Raw genomic sequence first — 21,648 nt, 5'->3', positions numbered from 1 at the left:
TTTTCCTGTGCATATTGGCCATTTGTATGTCTTCATTGAATTGCTTGTTTAGGTCTTCTGTCCAGTTTTGTATTGGGTTGTTTGTTATTAAGTGGTATGAGGTATTTGTATATTCTGGAAATTAAGCCCTTGTCAGTCTCATCATTTGCAAATATTTTCTCCCATTCCATAGATTGTCTGTTTGTTTTGTTTGTGGTTTCCTTTGCTGTGCAAAAGCTTATAAGTTTAATTAGGTCCTATTTGTTTGTTTTTGCTTTTATTTCTAATTCCTCGGTAGACTGCCCTAGGAGACCATTGCTGAGATGTACGTCAGAGAATGTTTTGCCTATATTTTCTTCTAGAAGGTTTATAGTGTCTTGTCTTATGTTTCACTCTTTAAGCCATTTTGAGTTTATTTTTGCGTATGGTGTGAGGGAGTGTTCTAACTTCACTGACTTACAGGCGGCTGTCCAGTTTTCCCAGCACCACTTGCTGAGGAGACTGTCTTTTCTCCATTGCATATTCTTGCCTCCTTTGATTAATTGCCTGTAAGTGTGTGGGTTTATTTCTGGGCTCTCTGTTCTTTGCCATTGATCCATATGTCTGTTTTTGTGCCAGTATCACAGTGTTTTGATTACTGTAGCTTCGTGGTATTGTTTGACGTTTGGGAGGGTCATCCTTTTCCCTCAGGATTGCTTTGGCAATTCTGGGTCTTTTAAGGCCAACTTCACTCTTTTGCATGTGATTATCTGCTTGTCCTAGCACCATTTGTTGAAAAGGCCATTCTTTCTTCATGTCTATATGTCTTGTCAAAAATCAATTTGCTAAATATGAAAGGGTTTATTTCTGGAATCTCAATTCTACTCCATTGATCTATAATTCTATCCTTATATAAGGTGCCACACTGTCTTGATTACTGGAGCTTTGAAGCAAGTTTTTTTCTTTTTTTTATATTTTTTTATTGAGTAATAGTCATCTTACAATGTTGTGTCAAATTCTAGTGTAGAGCACAATTTTTCAGTCATACATGAACATGTACACATTCATTGTCACATTTTTTTTTCAATATGAGCTACCAAGATCTTGTATATATTTCCCTGTGCTATAATCTTTTTTTATCTATTCTGCATTTTAAAATCCCAGTCTGTCCCTTCCCACCCCCTCCCCCCTTGGCAACCACAAGTTTGTATTCTATGTCTTTGAGTCTGTTTCTATTTTGTATTTATGTTTTTGTTTGTTTTTTTTTTTTAGATTCCACATATGAGTGATCTCATATGGTATTTTTCTTTCTCTTTCTGGCTTACTTCACTTAGAGTGACATTCTCCAGGAACATCCATGTTGCTGCATGTGGCATTATGTTGTCAGGTTTTGTGGCTGAATAGTATTCCATCATATAAATATACCACAGCTTCTTTATCCAGTCATCTGTTGATGGACATTTAGGCTGTTTCCATGTCTTGGCTATTGTAAATAGTGCTGCTATGAACATTGGGGTGCTGGTGTCATTTTGAAGTAGGGTTCCTTCTGGATAGATGCCCAGGAGCAGGATTCCTGGGTCATATGATAAGTCTATTCCTAGTCTTTTGAGGAATCTCCATACTGTTTCCCACAGTGGCTTTCCTTGCTTCCCTCTCCCACTCTTAGTGATTTAGATGTCTTCTTTTACAATTTTGTGTTTATTCTTTTTGTAATTCATGGCAGTTACCTCCTTTCCAGTTATGAGTTTCTCATTTTTGTAGCATCCTGCTTCCTTTCTATTTAGACTAGACCTGTCAATATTTCTTTTAGCATGAGTTTAGTGTTGCTAAACTCTTTCAGTTTTTGCCTGTCTGTGAAGTTCTTTATCTCTCTTTCTATTCTAAAGGATAGCCTTGCTGGATAGAGTATCCTAGGCTGCATCTTTTTTTCATTCAGGACTTTGAATATTATCTTGCCACTCCCTTCGGGCCTGTAGTGTTTGTGTAGAGAAATCAGCTGAGAGCCTTATGGGGATTCCCTTGTAACTCACTCTTTGTTTTTCTCTTGCTGCCTTTAGGATCATTTCTTTATCCTTGTCTCTGGCCATCTTGATTATATTTCTTGGTGTGGGTCTGTTTGGGTTCTTCCTGTTTGGGACCCTCTAAGCCTCCTGTACTTGGATATATGATTCCTTTAGGTTTGGGAATTTTTCAGTCATGATTTCTTCAAATACCTTTTCAATCCCCTTTGTTCTTTCTTCCCCTTCTGGAACCCCTATTATGCGTAGATTGGCACACTTTGTATTATCCCATAGGTCCCTTATATTGTTTTCATTTTTTTTTATTTGGTTTTCTTTCAGCTGTTCTGATTGGGTGCTTTCTGTGGTCCTGTCTTCTAGGTCACTTATTCATTCCTCTGCATTATCTACCCTGCTTTGTACAGCCTTTAGGTCAGCTCATATCTCAGCAAATGAGTTTACTAATTCTACTTGGTTCTTCTTTATAGCTTTTATTTCATTTTTGACATATGTTATATCTCTAAACACTATTTCTTTTAGTTCCTTCAGTACTGTGATCAGTCTTTTTTTGAAATCTTGATCTAGTAGGCCATCAATGTCTATTTCCTTGATCATGGTTTCAGGGGATTTCTCTTGATCTTTTAATTGGGAGTGGTTCCTCTGCTTCTTCGTATTGCTCATATTGCTCTGGCACCGTGACTTAAGGAGTATCAGTTATCTAGTTCTCCTGGAGACTGTGTGCTCTTACTGATTTTATTGAGAGGTCTTTGTGTCTTTGCCCTGTTTCGTGAACTCAGCTTGGTGTTTCCAGAGGCCCTTTGTTGGCGCCCTCGTCTGTGCTGCTCTCAGTGGCTGTTGGCTAGCAGATCGTGCCCCCTCCCATCACTGGGTCAGGTGCTGAGCTCTTACCTGGTGGGTGGGTGGGTCGCTCACCCTCCCGATGCCGCAGTCAGATGTTGCACTCCCGGTGAGGCAGGTAGGTGGATCACTTCCCCTCCCAGCACCATGGTCAGGTGCTGCGTTCCTGCCAGGAAGGCGGTTGGCCGCCCACCCTCTCCCAGCACTGGTCACTCTGCTGCTCTGTGCAGCTGCCGGCTCTGCCTCGGGTCGGCACTCCGAAGGCGGGCTCTGGGAAGACCAAGGAACGGCCCTGCCCCTGCTCCGTGCCAAATCTCAGCTTCTTGTTTGTCTTGGCAGTGGGAGTTCTCTGAGATGCCAGGGCAGAAAGATTCTATCAGCCTCAGGTTGTAAATAAGTCTCAGTCCTGCCCAGAAGGTTGTGGAGCCCCTGGGTGTGGATTCAGGTCTCCGGCCCACCCCCTGTCCGGGCGCTGCGCACAGGAGGAGATGGCAGCTGTGGCTGTGCCCTGCCTCTCTTCTCTCAAGAAGCACCAGTAATGGTGGCACAGGTCTGAGGGGACAAAGCCTATGGCGCCCCTCCCCCCAGGGCACACCAGCCATGTTGCTTTGCTTTTATCGCAGTTTGCAGGGGACCGAGGTTGTTCTGCTCCATATCCCCTCCCAGCCACAGCGCACAGCCCCCTGCAGTCCCCCAGGGCTGCCTCAGTGCAGCTGCCCCAGTCCTCCGCCCGGCTTAGGCGGCCTGTCCTGGCCCTCTGCTGCCGGCTCACGTCTCGGGCTGGGTGTCGCGGGGACCCTCTGTGCCCATTTAACTCAGTTCTGTCAGTCAAGGGGTGCTCAAGGCAGATCTGAGCCTCAGAGGCTCCCCCTCCATCCTGCTGGCCTCTCTGTTGGAGAGGGGAGACCCAGCAAACGAGCGCTAGTCCTCCTTTGCTCCTCCCTTCCCAGGGGATCGGTCCCGCACTGTTTTGCTTTTTCTTCTTTCTTTTTTCCTTTTCTCCTACCAGATTTTGGTGTCTGTGTCTTTCGAAGAGGGCGATGTTCTGTCGGAGTTTGGCTGAGTAGGTCCGTAGATGTGAGTTTTGGTGTATTTGTGGGAGAGGGTGAGCTATGAGCGGCCTTCTACTCCACCATCTTGCTTCTTCCACTGAAGCAAGTTTTGAAAATCAGAAGTGACTACCCCAACTTAGTTCTTTTTCAGTATTGTTTTATCTATTCCCTTGCATATCCATATAAATTTTAGAATCAGTTTGTCAATTTCTGCACAAAATGTAGCTAGAATTTTGAAGGGTTTGCATTGAATGTGAGATTAATTTAAGAAGTATTATCATCTCAACAAAATTAAGTCTTTCAATTCATTAACATGGGATGTTTTTCCATTTATTTAGGTTTTCTTTAATTTCTTTCAGTGATGTTTTATAGTGTTCAGCATACAAACAGTTGTACTTCTTTTGTTGAAAATGTTCCTAAGTGTTTTATTCTTTCTGATGTTATTGGAAATGGAATTATCTTTTAATTTTATTTCAGATTGTTCATTGCTAATGTATAGAAATATAAATGATTTTTACATTATTCTTGTATTTTGCAACCTTGCTGAACTTATTTATTAGGTGTAATGTATTTTTTGTGAATTCCTTAGCATTTTCTATGTACAAGATCATGTCATCTGAGAATAGAGACTGTTTTACTTCTCTCTTTCTAATATGGATGCCTTCTATTTCTTTTTCTTGCCCAGTTGCCCTGGTTAAAACCTCCAGTTGAATAGAAAGTGCAAGCAAATAACTTTGTCTTATTCTTTAGCAGGGAAGCATCCAGTCTTTGAACATTAAGTATGATGTTAGCTATGGGTTTTCATATGTAGCTGTTATCAAGTTGGAGAAGTTCTCTTGTATTCCTAGTTGAATGTTTTTGTCATGAAATGACATTGGGGTTTGTCAAATGCTTTTTCTATTGAGATAATCATGTATTTTATTCTGTTATTACAATTGATAGATACATTGATTTTCATATTTAAACCAAGCCTGCATTCCTGAGATAAATCTTACTGGTCACAGTGCATACATTGCTGGATTTGGCTTCCTATTGTTTTTGCACCTATATTCATAAGGGATGTTGGCCAGTAGTTTCCTTTTATTGTGATGTCTTTGGTTTTGGTATCAGAGTAATACTGGCCTCATAGACTAGGTTGGGAAGTATTTAATACTTGGTTTCATATAGTTAAACTTTTCATCAGCCACCTTGCTGAATTTTGTAATTCAGTTAAATAATGTACATATAGATCCTTTGGGATTTTCCACCTTTCTTGTAATTTATGAAATTCGACAGTTTTTTTCTTCCTTTATAATCCTTAAACTTTTCCCACTTCCCTTCCTACCTTGATTAGGATCTTAAATATGTTGATTTGAAGTGCTGACAGGGGAAATCATTTTATATTAAGAATGATGTTTGCTTTGGGTTTGGTAGATACCCCTTTTCAGATTTAATACTTTCCTTCCATTTCTAGCTTGCAAACAGGTTTTTGTCATGAATGGTTTTTGACTTATCAAATGCTTTTTAATATTTGCTTATATAATCAAATGCTTTTTCTCCTTCAATTTATTAGTGAGTGAATTATATTAATTGATTTTTAAAATATTTGATCATAGTAGTCCCCTCCCTCACTACCCTCACTGTGACAGTCCTGCTCATGCTATATGAGCTTTTTATCCATCGCAGATTTCCATTCACTAATATTTTGCTAAGGATTTTAAAAAGTCTATATTCATGTATAAGATTGGGTGTAATCCTTTTTCAACTTGTTCACGTTATGTCTTTGTATGTGGTCAGGTTTTTGTAAATGCCCTATTAATGCTCAAAAGGAACATGAAATCTACAGTTTGGGAGAGCTGAGTTCAATGTATGTCAAATTTGTTAATGTTTTTGTTTCAGTGTCATTTGTTAGTGTTGTTTCAATCTCATATATCTTCATGTATTTTGTTTCTGCTGTTCTATTCATTCTTTAGGAGAGTATATTAAAATTTTCTACCGTGTATGTGAATTTCTGTCTTTTTTGTTGTATTGCTCTGAACTTTCACCTTATATATTTTGAAGCTACATTATAATAAGCATATGTTATTTTGAGGTTATACTATAATATATGTACACATTTAAAATTATTATATATTCCTGCTGAATGGTCATCAATTTGGAGTGATTCTCTTGAGTTATATTTCTGTTTCTATAGGGCTTTATTAAGGGGATGTTATTTAAAAATACATATTTATATGTTTAGCAACCTTTTTCAATAGTTCCAACTCATGATTATCCTCATGGTTCCTATTGGCTTCAACATGAAAACCAAAAATATCCACTCTTGTAATCCTTGAATATACATTGCCGACATGCTGAGCTTAAAGATGTGATTAATGCCACTGTAATGTGTTTAAGTGAGTTTTAGTAAATGTTTATAAGAAAAACAGACACAAAAATTCTGGCTATGTAGTAAAAATCACCATCAAATTCAAGTGCCATGAACTTGGAAGTTTAAAATCTTTTCCAGGATGTGAACACTCAATATGTTTAAGGTAGGCTATGTGAAGTTTTTGTGGATATTGATTCTCGCTGAAGGAAAGTCAGCAAGCCACTTATTCTTCTGTAAAATTGATAGGCTAGATTCTTCCTACTTACACAATTTTGTGATACCAGTAACATGTCCCCCACAGTGAATGCAGTCCATCTTCAGTTTGTGTGGAAGAGTGTTTGCCTGGCCTGGGCATCTCTGATGATCCAGCTGGCTGAGTTATAGTTGTGGCTCTGCTTAGTGTAACATGGAGACTTGCGGAGGAGAGAATAGAGCTGCGGGATCCATTGTCTGTGGACTGTGGGTGGTCTTCAAGGAGAGAGTCAGGCATTTGAGAACTGTTTTAATAAAGCTTTGTGGTACCCTTTATTTTTATTTATTTGTTTGTTTGTTTATCTATCTATCTATCTGTCTATTTATTTAAATTAAAGTACAATCAGTTACAGTATATCAATTTCTCCTGTACAGCACAATGTCCCAGTCATGCATATACATACATATATTCGTTTTCATATTCCTATGGACCTCTTTAAATCAAACTAGAGTACTATGGACTAGCAAATAAAAATGACCCAACTGAAGACACTCTAAAGGGGTATTAATTGTGGCATGAATGTCAAATTTTTAAGTGTTTACCAATTAAAGGGGAAATTCCAGAAACAGTACAGACTTACAGATCTCTGTCTGCCTGCTTATCTGTCTGTCTGTCTGTCTATCTATCTATCTATCTATCTATAATAGTGAATGAGAAAGACAAGGAGAGAAGGAGGAAGGGCGGGAATGGGGGCAAAGAGGGGGGAGAGAGAGAGAGCGAGAGAAACTACTCTTGGACCAGAAATTTCTATGAAGTTTATGGGAACGTAGAAGTGTTTTATCTGTTCGTACTAGATAATAGCTCAAGGTTTGAGCCAAGTAGAGATTCTCAGGAGCTTCTATAATGGTATTATAATAGGCTTTAAAAATGTGAACTCATGTTTAAGAACAGCTGTTACCAAATAGCTGTTTAGTGAAGGCGTGGGACAACTTAGTTTTTCTCAGAATTATATTTTCTCATTTTGCTGTAACTAGCAGCTGTTATCTGGGTGTCTAAACCTATGAGATAATCAAACAATTAGATTTCTGTATACACCAACAGATTTTCTGAATCAACCTGGTCAGTGTAGGAGATGAAAGAGAAAATAAATTACACACACACATGTGTGTGTGCGTGTGTGTGTGTGTATGCATATATGTGCATATGCATAAACAGGGAGGGAAGACATGCTGGCACATACATAATAAGCATCTAGTAATTGTAGCTGCTGTTATATTATTAAGCTGTTATCTCTTAGAATTATGACATACTTATCATACTGGACCTACCCAGCAGGTAACTGACTATTTCTCTTAGTGATATGGATGTCTTGCTATAACACTGCTGGTCACAGGTCTGATTTGGGAAAGGAAAAGGTTTTCGCACAGAACAAACAGGATGTAAAAATGTCCTTTCTATAAAAAGCAGTCATCTGGGCAAGTGGCTTCCTGGTCTTTTGACTAATACTGTTCTGAACTTGCAAATCAATTCTTACAGAGGAGGTCCTGTTGTCTTTTATTGATACCCCTTGATTGATCTTTGTTTTAACTGATCATAGGTTTTGCAGGAAAATCTTTTTTTATATTTATGAGATGCTTCATATTCCACCCCCTTCTTCAAGGGGCAGTTAAATGCTCACTCCTTTACCGAATCTGTTATGATTTATCCAAATTAGAGGTAACTAATTACTCTTTCCAGTAAGTTGTAGTCCTTTAAATGTAAGACATCGTGGATTTTTCAGATACACCACCATTTTTGTACTGCTAAAAAAGAAAAAAACTCTGCATATTTAACTATTTTACAGTGCTTTCTCATCATTTAGAATTTTTGTTTTATATACCTACCTCTTTCAAGTGCTGCTTTAGAATTATTTAGATAAGGATTTTTGTTTAAATCATATCACTCTCATAAGGAAAGTAAAACTCAGAGAAATCTATTAAGGAATTCTTTTCATATCCAGAATCTGGTTTTCCTGAATCACTTTTCAACTTAGCACTGTTGATGGCAGTATTTTCCCAAACCATATCATACTCTGTGCTATCAAGAATATTTGTGATATAGCACTTGATAAAAGAATGGTTCACTGTCATTTCCGAGATTTTCTTTTAAGTTGGTCCATTTTGCAAAATTTATGCTCTATATTGATCTTAGCAAAAGATGTCCACAGAAGATTTTTCAGACAACATTCAAGGCTCATATTTCTTCCTTAAATGGTCTTTATAAACAGTTTGTTGACCGAAATATTGATGGCTTAAAATTGTCCAGTCTGTCATTAGGAAAGCACCCTTATTTGTACGTGTGCAGTTAATGACAGCTAAGTCACAGCTGCTACCAGGCCATCAGTAACTGTAAGATGACATCGATTTTAACAAAGATCTTGGTGTCAGAGGTGTTAAAATACTGTGAATCTTAAAATAGAAGACATACAACATTACTCTCTCCCTTTGTATTTCTTGAAGTTCAACTAAAATTTTACTTCTGTGAACCTTTAATTGGCTCCCACGACTTTGTTAGTATCTATTTTTTTGAAATCCCATAACACTTAATTTAATTAAAAGGGTTATATAATACTTCTGCAAGAAAATAATCCACGCACATGGTTACAAAAACCTACTGTAATGAAACAAATAGCCCCTTGCCTCACTCCCTTCTCTTTTATTCTTGATCCTGAGAACAACTCACTGAAGCTGTCTCTGGTTTTAGTTCTTCCGTTGTCTACTCTGCAGGGCTAAAGAAGCTTATTCTGACTTTTTTCCTCTTTTTCTTTTCATTAACCACTTTGAACAGGTACCATGGTAGGAAATAGTTCAGCTTACTAATTTCACCTTCTTTCTCTCTCCCTCCTCCACGTATAATTGTATCAATTTTCCGACCTCTTTTATTGGTTGCTTTTGTAATTCCACCACCATTTCTTGTTCCATTCACTACAGATCGTTTCTCTTGACTCTCTGCTTCATGAGGTTGTGTTATTTCACCCTTTACCTTCCTACCATCTCTCCTTATATAATTATACCACCCAAATTTTGACAACTGTACAGTAAGAAGATTGAGAGTGTTTCATGTTTGGTATTTGTAATCAAATCTTTCATTTTTGTCTGTTGGTTCGGCCCAAAAGTTGAAAAGTCAATAAACAGTAGCGTTAATGTTATTATGACTTTGTAAGTGTTACTCACTGCAGAACCAAGAAGGGGTGTAGGGTTATTTCATTCAGGATGATGACTCAGCCACCCAGAGGAGAATGTTCCTAGAAATCAAGGTTAAGGTTAATTTTTCCTTTTTTCAAATGGATTCTTTAATTCCACATTTGCTCAAGATTATGCCATATGTTATTTCAGTTCATATTTAGATCAGGACTTTCCATAAAGCTTTTTCCAGTTAACTTTATTTTTTCTTATTTGGAGAAGGTATGTGGGCCTTTATTATATCCTTAATTTCAGTTTGTTACTCATTTGATTGATTGATTGATTTAGGAATCCATTTCATTATTCTTTTTGAAGTCCATTGAACTCATATTCTTATTTGGACTACTGGCTTCAATTTTGAACCAAGACTTCTTTTTTTCCCTTGTGCTATTCTGATTTTGTTTTGTTTTGTTTTCAAGTGTTTGCAGCTTCAGAATCTTGTTATGCATGATAAATATGTAGTTGCCTTCCATCCTCACCTTCCTCCTGGCCATTTCCGTTCAGGGGTCATCTGTACTCCATCTGCTCTCTGGACAGGTCATTCTCAAGTCTGTGGAGCCATCAACTGGGTTGTAGTCAAGCTTCCCTGGATCCTGATCCCTGAATCCCTCTTCCTTGGCTTACTCCTCATTTTGCTGGAATCTGTTGTGAAGTTACTTCTGAGAAAGAGATTCAAAGGATACAAATTTTCTAAGTCACTGCATTATTGAAAATGTGTTTGTTTTGCTCTGATACTTGCTTGATTGGCTAATAGAAGTTTAAACTGTAAATAATTTTCCATCAGTCATTACAGGATTGTTTTCTAGAATTCAGTGTTTTAGATGAAACATTTGTTTTAATTCTGTTTTTCATTACCAAAATGATGTTTCTTCTTCCCTGGAAACTTCCTACCTCATCCTCTTCTTCAGTTTTCTGTAATTTCTTAATGATTAGAGATCGATTTTTTTTTTTTCCATTCCTCCTCCTTGGAATTTGGCTTTTTTTTCAGTTTGGAGACTTGGGTCTCTTACGAGCTCTGGAAAAATTTTTTGTATAATTTCACTGATCATTTTTCTCTTTATTCTTTTTTTTTTTTTCTGGAAATGCTATTGGTTGGGTAAGAATTACTTGACCTTGCCCTCCCCCACAAACACACTTTGGGGAGGAATAAATTATGCAAATATGTTTTCGAACCTTTCCATTGAAACTTTTTTTTTTGTAACTATGTGTTTAAATTTTCCAAAGCTTTTTCTTCCTCTGATATTCCTTTGTTAGAACAGTCTTTGAATTTGTGGATGCAAAGTCTGACCAGTCTCTGAAAATACTCATTAACATTTGTTAAAGTTACTTTTTTTCCTCTGATTTATCTCTGTGTCCCCTGTGAAAGATTTTCTTTTTTTTTCTTTAAATCTTTCCTTTTACAAAAATTTTCCATTATGCTGAAGGCTTTCTTCATGTCTTAGCTCTTGTCTCCATTCAATGTGGCTATTAAGAGAAAAATAGGGAGAATGCAAATTCTTTGTATGTGGGCATTGTCTGTCACCGGAAGTGCTTCACTGTAGGCATTTGAATAAGGAGCTGCCGTTTATGCTGAAGGCCTATGCCCTTAAGTGTCAGGATGTGTAAGGGCTCTACCATGGTGGTGCCAAGCCTATGCTAGAAGCCCAAGTTCTCCTCGAATAAATTCTATTTCCTCTAACCCCTTTATCATACAGGAGTATAAAGGAAAATGTTTAATTCTCTTTGGCTATTTGACACCTTTGAATACTTTGCTTGTGTTTGGGAAATTCCCCACATTATAAATCCATATTTTCCCAGGTTTCCTGGCTGTCTGCATGTAGACTGTGAACTAGGTTTTACCACTTCAAGGCATTCATGCCAGATTTTAGATCAGAAGTGTGGGACATGAACAAGTAGAAGAGTTTAGAGGAACTCGGAGATGGTAGGCACTGTGGTTTCAGTTATAACAATACAGTGCCCTGGTGTGCTGTCAGGGCTGTCTTTTTTTTTTTTTTTAATTGAAATATAGTTGGTTTACAATATGGTGTTAGTTTCAGGTATATAGCAAGGTGATTTGATTATACATGTAAATATGTATATATCTATATTCTTTTAAAAATTCTTTTCCATTATAGTTTGTCACAAGATATTGAATATAGTTCCCTATTCTTTATAGTAAATCCTTGTTGTTTATCTATTTTATATATAGTAGTGTTTATCTGTTAATCCCATACTCCTAATTTTTCCCTCCACAACTCTTCCCCTTTGGTAATCATAAGTTTGTTTTCTATGTCTGGTTTGTTTTTAAATAAATTCACTTGTATTATTTTTTTAGATTCCACATGTTTGTCTTTCTCTGTCTGACTTACTTCACTTGGTATGGTAATCTCTAGCTTCATGCATGTTACTGCAAATGGCATTATTTCGTTCTTTTTTAATGTCTGAGTAGTATCCCATTGTATATATCCCACATCTTCTTTATCCATTCATCTGTTGATGGACACTTAGTTTGCTTCCAGGTCTTGGCTGTTGAAAGCAGTGCTGCTGTGGTCACTGGGATGCATGTATCTTTTTTAATTAGAGCGTTCATCTTTTCCAGATATATGCCCAGGAGTGGGATTGTTGGACTATATGGAAAGTCAGTTTTTAGTTTTTTTAAGGAACCTTCATAGTGTTCTCTGTAGTGGCTGCACCAATTTACATTCCCACCAACAGTTAAGAGAGTTCCCTTTTCTCCGCACCCTGTCCAGTATTTATTATTTGTAGACTTTTCGATGATGGCCATTCTGACTGGTGTGAGTTGATACTTTATTGTAGTTTTGATTTGCATTTCTCTAATAATTAGCAATGCTGAGCATCTTTTCACATGCCTGTTGGCCATCTGGATGTCTTCTTTGGAGAAATGTCTGTTTAGGTCTTCTGCCATTTTCTGATTGGGTTGTTTGTTTGTTTGTTATTGAATTGTATGAGTTGTTTGTATATTCTGGAAATTAAAGCCTTGTTGGTCACATCATTTGTAGATCTTTTCTCTCATTCTGTATGTTGTCTTTTTATTTTGTTTATGGTTTCCTTTGCTGTGCAAAAGCTTATGTTTGATTAAGTCCTATTTGTTCATTTTTGCTTTCTTTCTTTTGCCTTGGGAGACTGACTTAAGAAAACATTGCTCCAATTTATGTCAGAGAATGTTTCACCTATGTTCTAGGAGTTTTATGGTGTCATGTCTTTATATTTAAGTCTTTAAGCCATTTTGAGTTTATTTTTGTGTACAGAGTGAGGGAGTGCTCTAACTCCATTGATTGACATGCGGCTGTCCAGTTTGCCCAGCACCACTTGATGAAGAGGTGGTCTTTTCTACATTGTATATTCTTGCTTCCCTTGTCGAAGATTATTTGACTCTAGGCGTGTGGGTTTATTTCTGGGCTCTCTATTCTGTTCCGTTGATCTGTATGTCTGTTTTTGTGCCAGTATTATGCTGTTTTGGTTACTATAGCTCTGCAGTATTGCTTGAAGTCTGGGAGCATTATTCCTCCAGCTTAGTTCATTTTCCTCAAGATTGCTTTGACAATTCTGGGTCTTCTGTGATTTCATTCACATTTTAGGATTATTTGTTCTGGCACTATGTAGGTCTGTCTTTTCTAGAGCAATTCTACATTGAATTTTGGGTGTGGTTCTTAGCTTTGTGCTGTATTGGCTCGATTCTCTGGTCCTCATGGAAGTTCTGTGAGGTAGCCAATCATCTTTAATATATTCCGATTAATCTTTAATAAATTCATTTTCTACTTAAACTAGCCAGAGTTGGTTTTGGTTGTTTGTAAACCACAACCCTGACAGTTATAGGGAGATAGATTTGGCTGCCATGAATTGTTCATGAGGGGATAAAGAAGTCAAATATTACATATACAGACCAAACCACCCAACATCCAGGGTTTCCCCAAGTAAGTTTGTTTCCTCATTGATGACAGCATCTTACCCAAATACCCTAGGTAGTTACTTCCTTCATTCTACCTTGTTAGTCTTTGCTTCATCTTCCAGAAATTTGTGCAAATCTCTTTTTTGCTGTGGGTCCCCTCATTCTCTCTGTTCTAACTTGTTTGACTTTACTATAATTCTAAAGGCATATCAGGTGGAAGAGAAGGTCAGTTTGTTCAGTTTGCCATCTTGAATCTGAAGTCCCATGGCACTTTTATTCATTCAGGTATTATAGTACTTTCACATTTTAAAAAAATCATAAAATAATGTTATTTCTTAAAGTAAATGATGATTTCCTCTTAATTTTTTATATTTATAGCACCCTGTGTAGTAACTTACATTTTACCTAATATTCAGTTAATATTTAAATGAGCTGATTTATGTACAGATTTTAAGTTACTTGATATGTCAGTAAGATGCCTATTCTGATTCAACTGTGTTGACTTTGGTCACAAGGTCTATAAATCATAGCTTATTACTCTAATTTCAAGGAATTGATTTACAGCAAGAACACACAATTAGAGTCATATCAGGAATTAAAGTACTTGAAATGATCTTTTCAAAGGGACAAATGCTTATACCAGGATGATAGAAGTTTATTTTTTAATTAAAAAATAATTTAAGGCTATAACAGCTATTTGATGGAAATAATATGACCAATTTCCATCCTAAGTGAAGAAGTAAAAGTAAACATACTGAAAATGGTGAGGTTATAAGAAATAGACCAGGCTATATTTGTTAAATTTTGACACTTTAAGAAATAGTGTTTTTCGTTTCTATTTAAATAAAATACTTAAATGTTGTTGTCTAAGTGAAAGATACATGGCTGCTTCTCTAGCAGAAAGTAAAAGCAAAAATTAGTGGCAGATGGAGCTCATTGAATTTGTTCATCAAAGCAATAGAATTGTCAGAATTGCTTTTCTTACTCATAAACTTTTCCACAGATCTGGAGACTTTCTGAGATTATTGGAGCAAGTTGTAATTAATTTTTTTTCTGCGCAACCACTGATTCAAACACTAATTGAAACTCTTTTGTCTGTATATAAGTAGAATTTGATCCATAAAAATAACTCAGAAAATTCTCTACAATAGATGTTAAACAATCTGATAATATGTTAATTCTGTAGAATATGGATTTTGATTTTTCTTTTCATTTAAAGTTTAGTAACAGCTGAAGTATTATTGGCATTTTTAATATGCTTACTGTGTTTGGTATATTATGCAAATTGAATTAGTGCCTGTACATCCAGATATCATGGGTGTATCATTTAGATCTGACTATGAGTGAATCTTTGTATACTTTATTAAAGATTTCTTCAGATATTTCAGATAAGACACATTACTCCTTTTAACTATCAACATGGAATGATTACATTCCAGGAGAAATACTAGGCTGTATTATCTCAAGCTCCTCAGAGCTTGTTGTCTGTAAGTGACTCAATTCCTGGAGCTACAATTATAGAGGAATGTGCACTCCATTTATCTACACTAGGAATTCTTATTCTGAGTGCCTTGGATAAATTTCAGAGAGTTTAGTAACTTCTTGAAATTATAGCCCTAATTTTAGGTGTGTGTGCCTCTTCCTATCAATTGGGATGTGACTCTCACCAAATTCTCAACAAGGTGTATGATCCAAAAATAGTTAAGAATCACCAATCTGAAGTTCTCTCTGGTACCAAGACAGATTCTCAAAGAACGTTATCTAAATGATATTAAAATGCCTCTTTTAAAGATTGCTTTTATTCAGTTTTGTCTTGCTGTGATGCCACAAGCCAATTTTGAAGAATGTTTCAAGAGTCATATCTTGCCACTTATTTTCTCATTAATTTACCCACTTATTCAGTTAATATATATGGGCACCTTCTGTATGAGAGGCAGGCTTCTATGTGGGAAGGATATATCATGATGAAAAGGAAACAGTCAAAAAATCCTTTGGTCTAGTGGAGTTTGCATTCGAACAACAAGAGTTAGAAAATAAACAAGAAAAATAACAAATCATATTCATGTTAGATAGTCCTAAATAATAAGGAGAAAAAATTAAGCAGAACAGCAGATATGACATGGCGAGGTGGGGAAGGTGTTGGAATTTTAGGTAGGCTGGTCAGGGAAGGCTCTTCTGAGAAGATGACTTGAGCAACGGGGTGAGCAGCTGTTGAGGAGGTCAGAGAGGCAATAGAACCAGGACCTTGGAATTTTGCACAGGACTTGGATTTTTACTCTGAGTGAAAAGGTGAGCACTGCAGTGTTTTGGAAAAGAGAGACATGATCTGACTCATATGTTACCAAGACTGCTCTGGCTGCTGCGTTGAGAACAGACTGAATTGGGGAGCCAGGGCTGCAACAGGAGGACCAGTTAGAAGGTTCTTCTGAAGAGATAATGGTGCTGGCTGTGGAAGGGGTGAGATAAGATTGATTGCATTTTGAAATTCCCATGAGACTCTGGTACCATTAGATGTTTATGAGGATATTGTTATCCCATGAAGTCACTCAGGCAAAACTTTCTATTCTTAGTGATAAGATTACTCCTACTTTCCCCCTAAGCTGTTGGTTTCATTTTATTTTAAGCACTCTGAATTTATAATTGAACAGTTTGGCCATAAAAAAGCTTAAAACAAATTAATAGCTCATCTTTAGGAAGTGAATTCAAATTAATGACATTTTGTATATTACATTTATTTTGGTCACCTTACCATTAACTTTCCCTTTGCTTGCTTTTTTTTTCTCATAGTTTAAAATTTCTGTCATTTTCTGTATTGCTTGTGTTTTTGTAAACCTCCTTATATTCCTTTCCAGTACAATTTAGGGAGGATATAAATCTTTCTTTCTTTGTGTCTCCATAAGGTATCACCTTTCAAAGTCTCTTCAGTGTTACATCTATGCCCTCTTCACACGAGATTGTTTCTCTGTTACATAAGAGTGAAACCTGATTGCAAGATTTCATACCGTAAGAATAGTTTGTGTTTTTCATAGAACATTAAATAAAAGAATGGTTGTCTTATGTAAGGAAAAACAATATGATTTATTTGGTAACTTAACGCAGAGGATCAGTTGGGTTAAAAGTGAGTCAAATCAATTGTTTGACTGAATTATTAGTCACTAGTCAGTTTAGTCGAAACACTTGGATATGCTGTATCTATGACACATCCTGATTATGAAATTGCCCTTGGGTTTACTTTTTGAGAAAACGTTGTATCAGAAACAGGTAGCATAAAAAGCTACCTAGAATTTACACACATTTAAGTACCATAAGATAATGAAGATTCCAAACAGAACTGATTTCTAGAAATCCTAAAGAACCATTGTGATGTCAGGTGTGCGAGGAAATAAAATCCTGCTGGAAAAACTCATAGTTTGACAGACAAATTTATCAGACTACAAAATGGTCATACCCATCCATTTTCCTTCGAGGTGTCATGTAAGTTGTGAACTAAACAAACACATATTTTTATTTACTCATCTTGTGCTAAAAATTCTCAGGTATGACTTATGAGACATGTTTCTCACTTGATATTTCATAATATTCTTTGTGGTCAAGCTGTGATTTCTGTTTTATACTAAAGTCTCTCAGCATCAAAGGCAGCTCTGAAAGGGATTGTAGAGGTCATCTCGTCCATCAGGGTGATTGGTAGATGAGGAACCTGGGGCCAAGAGAGCTGACGTCCCAAGTCCTACAGCTGGTTAGTCAGAGACCCTCGATGGGCACGCAAGACTCCTGACATCCAGTTCAGGGCTTTTTTCCTCAGGTTAATTTTCATGCAGAACTGAATCCCTAATATGAGATAATAAAAACAACCAGAACGTCGAAAGCCTTTAGTGTTTCATTACAATTTTAAGACCAATATATTCAAATTATAGTACCGTTTGATTTCATGACGTAGTAGTATAAATAATCTTATTCACAATATATTTCAAATTGAGTACAATTCATGGGAAAGCTTGTCTCTGAAGTCATCTCCATCATTTGCATATATGAAGCCATCAGATTTTCCCTCAATTACTGTTAACTTTTCAATGTGAATATTACCTCATTTGCAAATGAACAAGGGGTTTCCAAAAGTGTACTAGAAAATTTTCTCCTCTTTCTTAAGTAGATATGCAGTCATATCCTATGCTATAATCATTTGGCTTTATAGTATGATAAAAAGATAAAGGCTTTAGGAAATAAGAGAAATTTAAGAACTGAGTACAAAAAAAAGAAAACTGCGATACGAATAATGTTAAATCAACTGTACATACTTAATTAACATTCTGAGCACTTTTGTTTAGTTAAAAATTCAGTCTTATCCTGTCATACCTGTCCTGGGTTTTCATATCATAAAAGAACGTTGACTTTTTTTGACTAAGCCATATATGAATATATGAACATGTGGCTTATATTTAACTAGGTAAAATAGCATGTGTATAGGAATTAATGTATAACTTACAGTTGTAGGTTCATTTGAGGCACCAATATTGATCCAAAGTATTATAGAGGATTAAAATTTAAAGAATTCTTATTTATAATCCTCTTCCTTTTTTATTTTCCACAGGCAGCTTGTATGTATATCAGTTTTTGATGTATGTGTGTATTTGTTTTAGATTTACTGTTTTCCAGGTGTACGTCTCTGAAGTAAGATGATCTGTCAAAAGTTCTATGTGGCTTTGTTACATTGGGGTAAGTTATTTGCTTTTGAACTGTCCATATGTAGGGGACGTTTTGCTCTAGAGATGCTGTTTCCTTTGATGGCTAACTGACTGCCCCATTTCCAGTTAGGAATTTTTATGCTCATGATTCAAATGCAAACAGAGCAAACATGTAAGTGTGAAAATGAAAACTCTTTCTAACCCTTTGGAAACAATGTGAGAAAGAAAGCCATTTCCAACCTCCTGGCACAACCTGATGTGTATCCCTCCCGAACCATAAGACACGCACACATAGACACATACACATTCATATCTCTAGTTGCAAAAATAGAATTGATCTATACCTATTGCTCTGTGCTTTTCTTTTTTCCACCTAACAGCTTTTCAATCTATCATCACAGCTTGTCAGTATTTACCAATGTACTTATTTAATGGTTGCATGACAATGAACTGTATGAATGTATCTTAAATTATTAATTTATTTGACCAATTCCTCATTGATAGATACTTCTTTTTCTGTGACAATTAATGCTGCATTGAAATTCATATACATATTTCTTTGTGTATTTGGGAGAGTATTTCTATAGATTAATTCCAAAAGAGGAATTTCTATATTGAGTAGTAGGCACATTTTTTAATTTGATAGATACTATGAAATCTTCTCCACAAAGCTCTTTGCAGTTTTCAGTCCCAACATAGTATATGAGTGGTATTCCATTGTATTCCTGCCAAAGATGTATATTATCATTCTTTTACCTTTTTTGCCGTTAGATAAGCAAAATATGGCATCTCATTTCAATTTATTTATTTGATTGTTTGTGAGGTTGAGCACTGTTTATTGACCATTTCTATTTTTATGTGATTTTCTGATTCATATACTTTGACCATTTTATTGTTGGACTTTATTGGTCTTAGTTGATGTTTAGAAATTTCTAAAATGTAGATATTTAGCTCTGTCTTAGTCAGGGTTCTCCAGAGAAACAGAACCAATAGGATTTATGTATATCTAAAATGAGTTTTATTATAAGGAATTGGCTCACTTGATTATGGAGGCTGAGAAGTCCCAAGATTTGCAGTTGGTATATCAGAGACCAGGAGAGCTGATGGTGTAAATTCCTATCTCAACACTGGCAGGTTTGAGACCCAAGAAGAGTGAAGTTTCAGTTTGAGTCCAAGGAAGAAAAAGACAGATGCCCCAGTTCGAGCTGGTCAAACAGCAAGAGTTCCCTGTTACTCAGCCTTTTTGTTCTATTTAGGGTTTCAGTTGATTGTATGGGGTCCCCCGCACCCCTGTCCCTATTGCCACATCATGGAGGGCAATCTGCTTTGCTCGGTCTACTGGTTCCAGTGTTAGTCTCATCCAGGAACAGCCTCACAGACATACCCAGAATAATGTTTGACCAAATGTCTGAGCACCCTGTGGTCCCAGTGAGGTTGACACATAACATTAACCATCACAAGCCCTAAAAATTTGCTCTGTTTTGCAAATTTTTTTCTCCTTGCCCATAATTTGCTTTTTAACTTTGTTGTCTTTTACGGTACAGAAAATTTATATATACACATTAATACCTTATACATAAAAATGAGATATAATGGCATTTAAATATTTTAATTTTATTTAACAAATGTAGCATTATTAAATTCCAAATATATATATCAGATGATATTCAAAACTTTAGTTCTCTGTATCAAGGAACAGTTTACTTGGTGATAATATTTTAAAATAAATGGCTATGGTACAGAATAACGGATTTATTCTCAAATGGAAGGGAAATGTCATTTAAATGATGTTGCCCATTATGACTCTGGTAAACAATGATGAGCATAATGTTATAAGGGGATATTATCAAGGGATGGTGTATATCTTAGAAGGTCCCACCTTGAGTACCATCAGAAGAAGGCTTTTGAAAATTAAGTGTGTACTAATCTTACTCCTGCCTATCGCAGGAATATCTTCAAGAGAAAACTTACATTCTTTTAAAATCTTGTGCTTTTAATTTCTGTGAAGCATAGCAGGCATCTGTTTGAAAGCAGTCATGCAATGCCGTTGACCTTTTAGTATGTACTTGACCCTTGAAGAGCTTGGGGTTGCACAGGTTCACCTATACTCAGATTTTTTTCAGTGGTAAATACTATAGGACTGCACAATCTGAGGTTGGTTGAATCTGCAGATGCAGAGGAAGGGATGTAGGGAGGGCCAACTATAAATTATATGCAGATTTTCCACTGCTTAGAGAGTCAGTGCCCTTAACCCCCATATTGTACTATTCTCACTTGTTTCTTACAGTATTCTAGAGATGTTTTGATTTAAAAAAAAAAAAACCTCAAATCACCTAATTTAGGTTGTGTTCCAAGCTTTTGAAACTAAAGTTATTTAACAAAGCCTGTTTTCCCTAGCAACCATACCTGTGTGTTCAACTAATTCTGAGCATCTCTTTGGCTACTCTAATCTTTAAAGGTGCTCTTGGGAGCTTTCCTATGACTCTTCCTTGTTGTGCATACTGTTCTTTGTCATTGTAGCCATCTTTATATTTACAGAAAATGTTCAGGATAATTCTGCTGTTATAGATTTCAGAAAAACCATGTCACAAGGGACTATCAGAGTAGTAACAGTCTCTCTTACATTCTCTAATTTTTATTAGGCTCCATGCTAATGTTTCACATTGGCTTTCCAAAAGGTTTGTGATTTGGTCAAATTTTGTGAATCATAAGAGATCTGGGACCTTGATATATAACATATGATAGGATAATAACAGATATCATATGATAACATGATAACATATGTCTTTAGATGAAAATTCTGGACTTCTTGCTGTTTAGAGTTCACTTGGAGGGAAAGGTCAACAAAATACAATTAGCTTTTAGTTAAACTATTCAATAGTTACTATGTCTATGACACTCATTATTACATTTTAAATTTCAAATACTTCTTTGAGGATTTAGGTTAATTTCAGTTCAGCCAACTGAATCTTCCATATGCAGCAAGAAAATAGAATGCTTTTAATTAGTACCAGTACATATTCATGGTTTTGTAAAATGAAAGAAATACCCTATTCTCTTTTTAGTGAGATGTTCTGATTTCAGAAACACGTTAGAAGGATCAAAGTCCAAAGGAACACAGTTGCAATGAGGATTCACTTTTGGTGATGTTATGATACCTAACTGTTATCAGTGTGGGAAAAATAACATTAGTCATGTTAATCGTTTTTGCCTTAATTTTTACGTCCGATACATATCTATATTTATTAATATTTGTAGAAAGTTCTAGAAACCAAGTTGTTAACAGTCATTATATATTTGAATATTGTCACATGTATTACTTTTATAATTTAGAATAATAATTTTATAAATTGATTTTTAAAATTTCTATTTTCTTACATTTTTACATTTACCTTAATTCTTCAAAAGTCTCGTTCCATACTAATCCATACAAAGTTCTCAGAATTCT

General features: G+C 36.1%; 1 protein-coding gene across 4 annotated transcripts in view; it reads left to right on the top strand.

Moving 5' to 3' along the window:
* Nucleotides 1-21,648, top strand: part of LEPR (leptin receptor) — an 83,021-nt gene that overhangs the window by 5,904 nt on the left and 55,469 nt on the right. For 2 of the 4 annotated variants that reach the window (XM_072974273.1, XM_072974277.1), the window contains exons 1-2: nt 16,909-16,992; nt 18,156-18,231. In XM_072974273.1, coding sequence (XP_072830374.1) covers nt 18,192-18,231 — 40 coding nt within the window. In that variant the 5' untranslated portion in view covers nt 16,909-16,992; nt 18,156-18,191. Of the gene's footprint in view, nt 1-16,908; nt 16,993-18,155; nt 18,232-21,648 lie in introns of those variants that run through there. The other 2 variants (XM_072974275.1, XM_072974274.1) reach the window with 2 other exon arrangements.

Source organism: Vicugna pacos, chromosome 13, assembly GCF_048564905.1.
Source record: "Vicugna pacos chromosome 13, VicPac4, whole genome shotgun sequence".
Lineage (NCBI taxonomy): Eukaryota > Metazoa > Chordata > Mammalia > Artiodactyla > Camelidae > Vicugna > Vicugna pacos.
This window is presented reverse-complemented; position numbering and strand designations above follow the sequence as displayed.